We start from the raw sequence: 12,512 nt of genomic DNA, 5'->3' as shown, positions 1-12,512 counted from the left end.
TACACATGTTCAAACCACATTAAGGGACTCGCAGATCGCCGGGTCTATGGCTTGTGTAACTGTGGGCAAATTAATGTTAGGCATACCGATACTGGGTTATGCTAGTATTGTATAATGACCTCTGGGTGCCCAGGTGTTGTTATAGAATATCGTGTGTTATTGGGGCACCTAACTGGAGGTGCCCTGTTATGGACTTGCCCCCATGCCCTCTAGTTCTATGAACTTGCACACAAGTCCATGCTTAGGGATGAATTCTATATATGATGCTGAAAAAATTGGCGCCGAAAAAAGTATAAGTCTATAAGCCGCACTTAAAGTTAGGCATGGTTTATAGAACAGCGCTTATGCCCCTGGGAATTGTCCCTAACTTTAGGCGAGGCTATTTGCAGCAACTGAAATGTGGTCCAAATTTACACACCTAAATTAGGCGCATTTCCCGCCTCATTCTATAAAAATGCATGTAGATGTAAGGAACGCCCCCATTCCACCCATGACCCTACCATTTCCATGCTCCCTTTTTCAGCTCATATGTAAAATATGTATATTCCAATTACATCTAATTAGTGCCAATAATTGCTTGTTAAAAAGCCAATAATTGGTGCTAATTAAGTTGCTAATCAAATGCTTTTATAGCATTAGAGGGTTAGCACGCAAAGTTGTATGCATAACTTAATTTAATAATTAGCTGTTAAAAACCAATTACTGGCTGTAATTAGTGTTACTTGGCACTAATTGGCACTAATTAACAGTTATGTTGCCCTTAGGATTCTACAAAGTTTATGTGCAAAATCCATAGCGCACAACTGCAGGGAGGACATGTATGGGTCGGGTTGTGTCTACCACTTACATGCTTAGATTATAGAATACTATTAGTTGCACATCTAACTGACAGTAGATAGGCGTGAGTATTTACTCCAGCCTTTGAGCTAGCATAAGTGCTCGTGCCAATAGTTAGGTGCTTAACTTAGTACTTGCGCTAATATTCTATAATGGAATTGTGCGGATAATTGTTGATATAGATTCTGTGAGTACTGTTCATCATTCCAGTGCTTAGCTTTAGGTAACCTTTTGAGAGTTACCCTCTTAGTATGTAGGTGATAGTTCCTGTAAAACATCATGTCCATGGGTAACCGATTAAGGACCCAAACTGTGAAACTCAAACATTTGGCATTTTTTTTTAGTCTTAGTATTTTTATTGATTTAATTACAGAAGAGCAACATAATATAAACCAGTGTAATAATGTACATACCTTAAAAAGTGTAAAAAAGAAGGGAGGAGAAATGAAAAAAAAAAACTCTTATCAACATGCATCTTTAAAGTAAGTCAGCAACAAAGACCACTTCTCCTTATACAAGATAAAACGAGGTGATTTTTTAGCAAGGCATGTTTCATATTTATAAGTTTGAAATACTAGGTTCCACCAGTCTTGATGTGTGGCTTGGTTCAAGGTTTTCCAGTGCTCAAAAAGTACCTTCAAGGCTAAAGTAAACATGGTATTAACAAGCATGCATTCATTAGATTTTAATTTAGATCTAAAACATTGGTCTCTAAGCAATAAATATTTATACAATATGGGACCAGTAAAATGAAACACTTCTGTCAGAGTGAGCCATATGTCATTCCAGAATGCTTTAATACACACACACTCAAAGATAAGATGTTTGATAGTACCTTGTTGGGCATGACAGGACCAACATAAGTTGGAAATGCCAGGGTTAATTGTATGTGACCTGAGGGGCATCCATAAGGATCTATGCGTAAAGAAATAGAGGGACTGTGTTATGGCAGCAGACTTGGAACAATTCAACAGCGATCTCCATATCTGCTCCCAACTTTTATCTGAAATAGATTGCTGTATATCCTCTTCCCAGCACCTATGCAAACCCATACATGTAATGGATGATTTACTTAAAAAGAAAGTATAAACATATGATGCAACTTGCCTTGTAGACTGAAGACTTTTAACTGAGGTAGTTTTGAATGCCTGTCAGGTAAGAACAGTTCCAACCTCTGGCTGCCCTCTGAAGCCCAAGATCACACGAGAAGTTAGCCAACAGTTTTGTGTGACTCAAAGTAGGTATGGATGCCCATGGGGAAATTTTCTTGGATGTGTGTGGATTTCCATTCTATATTATAGGCAGTGTGTTTTCTAGCAAAAAAGGTGCCAGTACTCAAATGCTAGGCCACCCTTCAGGAGTGGGGTGATCACTGAGGGACCCACCCCACAACAGCCAGGCCCCCTGCAACCAGTCACAGAATCTATGAGAAGGCAAAATTAGTGTTAGAGCCTGAGCTCTTTAATTAAAACTTGGGGTCCATGGGTCAATTTTAGCAGACAATGGAAAAGGTGCCGGTACTCAGTACCCCCAAGTACCCCCTCAAAAAAAGCCCAGATTATAGGATATGTATATCCTTTGAAGGATCACCCAGAACATACCTCCTATCTGTACAAGTAAAAAGTGGCACCCTTTCTAAAATCACTAATTATATGCTGATTTAAATTAACAAATAACAGGTACAAATGGTATACAGTTCTTCTAAAATTAGCTCTAAAGTATTGGAAGGGGTGTGGTTTGGGAAGACTGCCACTCCAGTTACAGTATGTTTATTTTAAGTTGTAGATGTTGATACATTTTACATTTGGAGAGGAAATTGCTTTTCCTCTTAGTTCCCTCTAACACATTGGTGATCTGCAGTATGACTAGAACACAGGAAAAAAATGTCCTGTTGTGTTATTTGCTAACCCAGCTGGATTGTTTAAGTAGAAAACCCAGTCATATTCATATGAAGTGTCTGTCTTCTGTGATTTGACACCTATGGCAAGAAAACATTCTGTGCTGATCTTAGTGCAGCGCCATGTAAAGACATTTAGGTGCAGAAAAACACTAAATCAGGATTACACTTGATATACTGTGGGCCTGATTCAATAAGTACATAAGAGTTGCCATACTGGAATAGACTGAAGGTCCATCAAGCCCAACATCCTGTTTCTAACAGTGGCCAATCCAGAATGTAAGTACCTGGCAAGATCCCAAAACAGTACAATATATTTTATGCTGCTTATCCAAGAAATAAGCAGTGGATTTTTCCCAAGTCCATTTTAATAATAAACACCATAGGAGAAAAGCCCTAAAAGGCAATTCTATAAGCTGGAGCCTACATTTAAGTGCCAATAGTGTACCCAGTTTATAGGATACTATCGATTACATGCATGATTGGCACCAGTAATTGGCAGTTGTGCATGTAAGTGTTAGGCACCATTTATAAACAAGGTGCTTTAATCGCTTACCCTCAAATTCTATAAATGGTGCCTGAAGTTAGGCATGTAATTATGTGCCCACTTATAGAATAGGATCAGTTAGATGCATAACATAACTAGCTAATTGGAGCTAAATTGGCATTTAATTTATTTAATTAGGATTTATTTAACGCCTTTTTGATGGAATTCACTCAAGGTGGTGTACAGCAAGAATAATTCAAACATAAACAATAGACAAATGGCAACTCTCAGGGGGTGTAGACGTAGGCAGAGATGGGCATGTCATGGGTATATTTACAGTGTGTGTAACTAACTTATAGAACATAGGAACATAAGAATAGCCATACCCGGTCAGACCTATGGTCCATCTAGCCCAGTATCCTGCTGCCAGCAGTGACCAATCCAGGTCACAAGTACCTGGCAGAAACCCAATTAGTAGCACCGTTCCATGCTACCAATCCCAGGGCAAGCAGTGGATTCCCCCATGTCCTTCTTGCTTCTCTTTTTTTTTTCTGAACCAGGCCCTGATGTGCCTTCTAGAGGCTATCTATTAATGCTGTGGCAGAAAGTTCAAGTTTTAAAGCTATGGGGAAAAGGGTATGGAGACTAGTTAATAAAGTTTGCTTTTTAATTTTTTTTAATTCTAATTGTCTTTATCAATAACCTACAATTCTTCTTTTAAACCCCAATCTTTAAGTTACCAAAGCACAGAGCAAAATAATGTTCACTTACCTAGAGAAATGTCCTCTTCTCTCAGAACTTCTCAGAAAGAAAGTTAAGCGGGACCTTTCTTCTCTATATAGTTTTGATTCTATCATACATTGCATGGCACAATTAGGCATATCTGCTTACGTAAGTCATTGCTCCATAGTAAGTGGGCGTACCTACCTTTTGGCGCCAATATTACTTTGTGCTAGTATTATATAATAGCCTAAGCACACATGGTTTGGAGTTCATTTTGACTTTATTGACAAAATTAAAGTGTAATACCCTGACCCTACAGTGCGTATTCTGGCGAATAACCACCTCTCTGACTCCATGCAGTTAAATAGATACACCTGAAAGGGATGTCCCCTCTCCCCATACACTACTACACTGATTCAGGGACCTGCATGCTGCTCTAATAGACCTGACTTTAACATCTGAGGCTGTCATAGAGGCTGGTAAGTCATATTTCTATTCACTTTTTTGGGGGTGAGGATCAGTGACGACTTGGGGGGGGGGAGGTATTGGATTTCACCCTGTTTTCTTCTAGTGGTCATTTAGGGATCCTTTTTGTGCCTTATTCATTCTGAAAACAGGTCTAGACCAAAGCGTCTTAATTTTAGTCCTGGACATTTTGGCTTTGTTCTATTACGGCTGTAAAACATCCAAGTGTTAGGCACACCCTAATCCTGCCTTCAAAACACCCCCAACATGCCTCCTTGTGATTTGGACACACAGCAGACAAATTGTGTAGATAAACGTCTGCAAAATACATTTCGAAAATACTGATTTGGTTGTTTTGAGAAGAAAAATGTCCAAATGGTGCTTTATGATATTTTTCAGACTTTTTCTCTTTTGAAAATGAGCTACGTGGAGGGGCATAATCGAATGGGGCGCCCAAGTTTTCCTGAGAGCGTCCTCGCAGAACGTCCCTGCGAAGGGGCGTGGAAACCTGTATTATCAAAACAAGATGGGCGCCCATCTTTCATTTCGATAATACGGTCGGGGATGCCCAAATCTCCACATTTAGGTCGACCTTAGAGATGGTCGTCCCTAGAGATGGTCATCCCCGATTTTCGGCGATAATAGAAACCGAGGACGCACATCTCAGAAATGACCAAATCCAAGCCATTTGGTCTTGGAGGAGCCAGGATTCGTAGTGCACTGGTCCCCCTGACATGCCAGGACACCAACTGGGCACCCTAGGGGGCACTGCAATAGACTTTAAAAAAAGCTCCCAGGTGCATAGCTCCCTTACCTTGTGTGCTGAGCCCTCCAAACCCCCCCAAACCCACTCCCCACAACTGTACACCACTACCATAGCCCTTACGGGTGAAGGAGGGGGGGCACCTAGATGTGGGTACAGTGGGTTTGTGGTGGGTTTTGGAGGGCTCACATTTACCACCACAAGTTTAACAGATAGGGGGGTATGGGTCTGGGTCTGCCTGCCTGAAGTGCACTGCAATACCCACTAAAACTGCTCTAGAGACCTGCATACTACTGTCATGGAGCTGGGTATGATATTTGAGGCTGGCATAGAGGCTGGAAAAAATATTAAAACATTTGTTTTTAGGGTGGGAGGGGGTTAGTGACCACTGGGGGAGTAAGGGGAGGTCATCCGGTCATTTAGGGCACATTTTTGTGGCTTGGTCGTAAAAATAAAAGGACCAAGTAAAGTCATCCAAGTGTTCATCAGGGACGCCCTTCTTTTTTCCATTATTGGCCAAGGACGCCCATGTGTTAGGCACGCCCCAGTCCCGCCTTCGCTATGCTTCTGACATGCCCCCAGGAACTTTGGTCGTCCCCGCGACGGAAAAAAGTTGAGGGCGCCCAAAATCGATTTTCGATTATGCCGATTTGGGCGACCCTGTGAGAAGGACGCCCATCTCCCGATTTGTGGCGAAAGATGGGCGCCCTTCTCTTTCGAAATTGAGCCCAATAGTCTCTCAACTGAAACATTGCTTAAAAAAACCAAGCATCTTGCAATGTTCTAATTTTACAACTCCATCTATTTATCAATTAACAAGATGCCTCCTAAGCAATGGACATGCAGCTTCAACTCTGCACAAAACTCTATTATCGCACAGATTCAAAGCTAACAATGTCTTTCAAGAAATATTGGAAAAAGATACTAATCATCAAGTTCTGAGGCTCTCCAAACCAGTTTATAGTCCTCGCTCCTAAAACCCTTATCTGCAGCTAACTTTCTACAATCAATGCTGTTTTCCTACTACAGAGCTTTGTGGACTCCATGGAAACTTCATAGTGCTGGCTTAAATTCCTCTAATTATTGCTTGAACTGTAATACATAAATTGGTACACCAACTCATATGATATAAGGTACTTAGAAGATTATCTGAGTTTCCATAAATTATTAAAGGCTTTTCTATTAATTATTATTCTATTATTCTTATTAAAAGACAATAAACATGTTGCCGTCTCTTTTATATGTTTCAACATAACCAATGCTCTTGGCTAGCTTCATACCAAGCACACAATTATTCCTAATATGTTAAAATGTTATAATTAATTATCTGACAGTATCATATTTTTGATGTTTTTCATGACGGTAAACCACATTGAACCTGAGCTTGTTTGCGTTAATGTGGGATACAAATGTCCTAAATAAATAAAAATATATAAATAAATAAATTGCAAAGGAGAAGATGGTAGAGAGAGTTAGGAATGAGGCAGCAGAGGGATCAAGGGGATTAAATGAGGGCAGAGGAGAAGATTGTTTATAAATGAATATAGTTTGACCATGCACTAAAACACCACCCAGCAGCACCAAGCAATGTTCCAGGTCAAATGAGACATCTTCTTTTGATTCTGGTTGGTATATATAGCAGATGTAGATGTGTGCACCAACTTTTGATGACTTACTTGTGTCTGACTTTTATAAATACATCATACATGCATACTTTCATGCCTATTCTCCACCCCAAACACATCCCTTTTGATGGTGTGTACTTGTCTATATATTATATATGCCCGGTTTGCTCCTTTGCTTAGTGTGTTCCTTGCCATATGGGTGCCTATCCAGCTTATTTTTGAAGGAGATCGCCGGCCATTTTCCAACACAAATCGGGAGATGGCCGGCGAGCTTCTAAAGCCGGCCAAATCGGTATAATCAAAAGCTGATTTTGGCTGGCGCCAACTGCTTTCTGTCGCGGAGCCGGCCAAACTTCAAGGGGGCGTTTCGGTAGGGTAGTGAAGGCGGGACGGGGGCATGCTTTGAGATGGCCGGCTTCGCCTGATAATGGAAAAAAGAAAGCCGGCCTTGATGAGCATTTCGCTGGCTTCACTTAGTCCCTTTTTTCTCACGACCAAGCTTCAAAAAGGTGCCCCAACTGACCAAATGACCACCGGAGGGAATCGAGGATGACCTCCCCTTACTCCCCCAGTGGTGACCAACCTCCTCCCACCCCCTAAAATAATTTTTGCCAGCCTCTATGCCAGCCTCAAATGTCAAACCCAGCTCCCTGACAGCAGTATGCAGGTCCCTGGAGCAGTATGTAGTGGGTGCAGTGCACTTCAGGCAGGTGGACCCAGGCCCATCCCCCTACCTGTTACACTTGTGGTGGTAAATGTTAAGCCCTCCAAACCCCCCCCAAAACCCACTGTACCCACATGTAGGTGCCCCCTTCACCCATAAGGTCTATGATAATGGTGTACAATTGTGGGGAGTGGGTTTTGGGGGGATTTGGGGGGGGGGCTCAGCACCCAAGGTAAGGGAGGTATGCACCTGGGAGCAATTTTTGAAGTCCACTGCAGTGCCCCCTAGGATGCCCGGTTGGTGTCCTGGCATGTGAGGGGGACTAGTGCACTACAAATGCTGGCCCCTCCCATGACCAAATGCCTTGGATTTGGCTGGGTTTGAGATGGCCGGCCTCGGTTTCCATTATCGGCGAAAACTGATGCCAGCCATCTCAAACCCGGCCATCTCTGACATTTGGCCGGCCCCAACCGTATTATCAAAACGAAAGATGGCCGGCCATCTTTTTCGATAATACGGTTTGGGACTGCTGTTTGCGGTGCCGGCCAAATAGATGGCCGGCCATCTATTTGGCCAGCGCTGCTCGATTATGCCCCTCTATATATCAAATCTTCTGTGGAATTATTTCCATTGTGTGAAAGTAACAGGCATACCAAGGTTCTTGCTTGAAAGTCAGTAATTAAAAATCAAATACCACTAAAACTAAAATCCTTTGGCTAGGACATCCCTATGGATCTTTTCTGAAAGTATTACCTTTAAATGCCGAAGACTTACTTCCAGTTGAAAGTTAAAGTACCAAGAATCATTTCAGATTATTTCTTGACATTTGATTCCCAGAGTAATAATTTGTATTACAAAATGTTTCTTTATACAATTAAGAGCCATCCGTTCTTACTTCTTTGAGAACCAATTTACCTTATTTGTTCAAACCTTAATCGTTATTTGTTCAAGCCTTAATTAACTGGATTATTGCAATGCACTTTATGCAAGTGTTTTTGTTACTCTTATGAAAACATTTCAATTCTTGAAGAATATAGTGAATAGACTGATTGAACAAAGTTTGATCATGCCTCTCCACTTTTGGTGTCCCTTCATTGGTTGCTGATGAGGGCTTGAGTAGAGTTTAAATTGGCTTATTTTGTTTTTAAATTTTAAATAGTTGACCTCCTGAGTCTGTTTTATCTAATCCCTTTATTTCCTATTAGATGTTTATCAAGATTAAGGGATTTATTACTGTTACATTTTCCACCTTTCAAAATTGTACAATTTAAGAAAATACTTGAATTGTCTTTTCCCTTTCAGGTAGTTGAAATATGGTATACATTTGGGCTCATTTTCAAAAGAAAAGGACGCCCATCTTTGACATAAATCGGAAGATGGGCATCCTTCTCCCAGGGTCGTCCAAATCGGTATAATCGAAAGCCGATTTTGGATGTCCCTAACTGCACTACGTCGCAGGGACGGCCAAAGTTCAAGGGGGCGTATTGGAGGTGTAGCAAAGGCGGGACTTGGGCGTGCCTAACACTAGGACGTCCTCGACCCATACTCGAAAGAAACAAGGACGTCCATGACGAACACTTGGATGACTTTACCTGGTCATGTTTTTCTTACGACCAAGGCACAAAAAGGTACCTGAAATGACCAGATGACCACCGGAGAGAATCGAGGATGACCTCCCCTTACTCCCCCAGTGGTCACTAACCCCCTCCCACCCTCAAAAAACATCTTTAAAAATATTGATTGCTAGCCTCTATGCCAGCCTCAGATGTCATACTCAGGTCCATCACAGCAGTATGCAGGTCCCTGGAGCAGTTTTAGTGGGTGCAGTGCACTTCAGGCAGGCAGACCCAGGCCCATCCCCCCTACTGTTACATTTGTGGAGGAAACAGTGAGCCCTCCAAAACCCACCAGAAACCCACGGTGCCCACATCTAGGTGTCCCCTTCACCTGTAAGGGCTATGGTAGTGGTGCACAGTTGTGGGTAGTGGGTTTTGGGGGGGCTCAGCACACAAGGTAAGGGAGCTATGTACCTGGGAGCAATTTATGAAGTCCACTGCAGTGCCCCCTAGGATGCCCGGTTGGTGTCCTGGCATGTCAGGGGGACCAGTGCATTACAAATACTGGCTCCTCCCAAGACCAAATGGATTGTATTTGGTCGTTTCTGAGATGGGCGTCCTTGGTTTCCATTATCGCCGAAAATCAGAAACAACCAAGTCTAGGGATGATCATCTCTAAGGACGACCACATTTCAGGATTTGGGCATCCCTGACCGTATTATCGAAATGAAAGATGGACGTCCATCTTGTTTCGATAATACGGGTTTCCCCGCCCCTGGATGGGGACATTTTGCAAGGACGTCCAAATCGAAACGAGGACGTCCCTTTTAATTATGCCCCTCATTACCACCTTCGATAGAAAGAATGTCTTTATTTACTATATTATGTAGACAATTAAAAACTTATTCCAAAAATAGGATAATTCCCATTATTAGAGTATCATAATTTTTTTCACATTTTGTTTTAAACCGCTTTGGACCAAGAATTGGGATTACGTAGTCTACAAGTGCTTAGATTAGATTAGATTAAATATTAATTTGAGAGCACATAGTTTGCATTTTGTTATATTACCGCTGTTGGCTGTGTATTGATATGCAACTTTATCATTAACTAGTCTCAACTAGTCCAAATGGGTCCTGTTGGACCAAGATAGAAAAGTGTATTGCTGATTTCAAGTTATAAGGAAGTGATGACCTTTAGTTTGTATTAATCAAAATGTCTGAGCTCTTTATTTATATTGCATTTCTGTTTTTCCCTGGAAGATTTTTGGGTGAGGCACGAGTTCCTCTGCGTGATGTGCTTGGTTCTCCCATCTTGACGGCAAGCTTTAATGTCTTCCTATTGGACACCAAGAAGCAGAACACTGGGGTAAGAGTGCAAGCTATGACTAAACAAACAGGCATGTTTCTCTTCTGCTCAGCAAGGGTGTAATTTCATAACAGGGCAGCTATGTGAAATGTCCAAAAAGGGACAATTTTATAGGAAAGAGAAAGGAGATTGGATTTGATATGCTGCCTTTCTGTGATTAAAATCAGAGTGATTTACAATTATATACAGGTACTTATTTTGTACCTAGGGCAATGGCAGGTTAGGTGTCTTGCTCAGAGCCACAAGGAGCCTCAGTGGGAACTGAACCCAGTTCCTCCTGTTTTCAAGCTGCTGCACTAACTATTCCTCCTCATTCTATAACTTAGTGCCTACTATTAGGTACTAACCCCTGGATTCTATATATGGTGCTTTAAGTTGCAAGTGCAAATTGGGATGCATGTTCAATTTGTGTGCGTAACTTAATTGATTAACGAGCCAATCAGTGTTGATAATTGGGCAATAACAAGAAATTATTGGCTCCTGCAGTTTCATAGAAAATCTCCATGAAGAGTTTTAGTTTTGAAATTCCATGTCATTCTATTTTATTTATTTATTTACTGTTATGTATGTTACTCAAGTTTCTTATTTACTGAAATTTCTTTGGAATTTATCATTATGACTAATGGCTGTTATCTCTGCTGTGCAATAGATAAATACTATAAAAGAATCACTCATGAATGCTAGGAGAACATCTGCATCATAGGTTAATAAACTGTTCCTAACACTTACCTGTTGTGCTTTTAACCAAAGGGAGCTACAGAAGACTGAACTTCTTGTGACTTGATTGCACCACTGTTTGACTTCATGTGCATGTTGAAGTGCTTGGGTATGTTTTATTGACTTTGACTCTGCGGCTGGCATCCCCACGTGAAGAACCTATTATTTTTTTTATGGCATTTTAAGAGTGTTTTTTGAATGTCTGTGGATTGACCACTAAGCTACTCCTTACACTTTCTTGCTGCTCTATTAGGAATGACCATAATATCTAAAGCTGTCTTATAGCCTGGTATCCACTGTCACATGCACTTCTTGGGTCGGAGATGGTTGGGAATAATTACTGGGAGATTAAGGAGGGGTCATGTCTTAATGCTCAATCAGGGCACCTTTTTTTGTACCCTGGACGTTATTGAAACAGGTCTAGATAAAAACATCCTTCTTTTTTGCCTTGGACGTTTCTTCCCATTCCATTATTGCTGAAAGATGTCCTAATTTTGGGCTTACCCAAAACACGTCTCCAACATGCCCCCTTGCTATTTGGATGAACTGCAGTGGTAAATGGCCAAATTCTACCTTTTGAAAATTGGACGTTTTCAGCAGATAGACATTTTTTTGGCCATTTTGAGATGTCCATATGCTTCGAAAATGAGTGCCCACGTTTGATAATTTGTTAGCTTTGCCCATTTCCTGATCTGACTACTATACAATCAGATTAGATTGGAAATATTTTGCCAAAGGCTAGGGGAACACAGGTCATCTCCAGGAGAAGCTTGTAAGATCTAAACTAATCTTTGAAAGGCTTCAGAATCTATATGAGACATATAGGCTAGAAGTTGCTTCAGTAAATGATATGTGAGATGTGGCATGCTACTTTTTCTGCTGCATGGTTAGGGAGTAATGTGAGCTTAATTTCTTGGGTTTTTAGACATTTAAATAGCATATCTCTCTACTTCTAATGGATTCCTCAGATGTGATAATCTATTCCACATTTGCCAGATTAAAATATTCTAAGAACATAAGAATAGCCATACTGGGTCAGACCAATGGTCCATCTAGTCCAGAATCCTGCTTCTAACCGTGGACAATCCAGGCCAAAAGTACCTGGCAGAAACCCAGTTAGTAGCAACTTTCCATGCTACCAATCCTGGGGCAAGCAGTGGTTTCCCCATATCTGTCTCAATAACAGACTATGGAATTTTCCTCCAGGAACATGTCCAAACCTTTTTTTAAACCCAGATACGCTAACCGCTGTTACTGCATTCTCCAGAAGTGAGTTCCAGAGCTTCTATTCTTTGAGTGAAAAAAAAATGTCCTCCTATTTGTTTTAAAAGTATTTAAATGTAATTTAATTGAGTGTCCCCTGAAAGAGTGAAAAATCGATTCACTTCTACCCATTCTACACCACTCAGG

The 12,512-nt window shown here is 41.2% G+C and overlaps 1 protein-coding gene across 1 annotated transcript in view; it reads left to right on the top strand.

Moving 5' to 3' along the window:
* DYSF (dysferlin) overlaps positions 1 to 12,512 on the top strand; it is a 591,346-nt gene that overhangs the window by 92,042 nt on the left and 486,792 nt on the right. The window contains exon 4 of the mRNA XM_030190967.1: positions 10,280 to 10,385. Coding sequence (XP_030046827.1) covers positions 10,280 to 10,385 — 106 coding nt within the window. The remainder of the gene's footprint in view (positions 1 to 10,279; positions 10,386 to 12,512) is intronic.

The sequence above is a fragment of the Microcaecilia unicolor genome, chromosome 2, assembly GCF_901765095.1.
Source record: "Microcaecilia unicolor chromosome 2, aMicUni1.1, whole genome shotgun sequence".
Lineage (NCBI taxonomy): Eukaryota > Metazoa > Chordata > Amphibia > Gymnophiona > Siphonopidae > Microcaecilia > Microcaecilia unicolor.
This window is presented reverse-complemented; position numbering and strand designations above follow the sequence as displayed.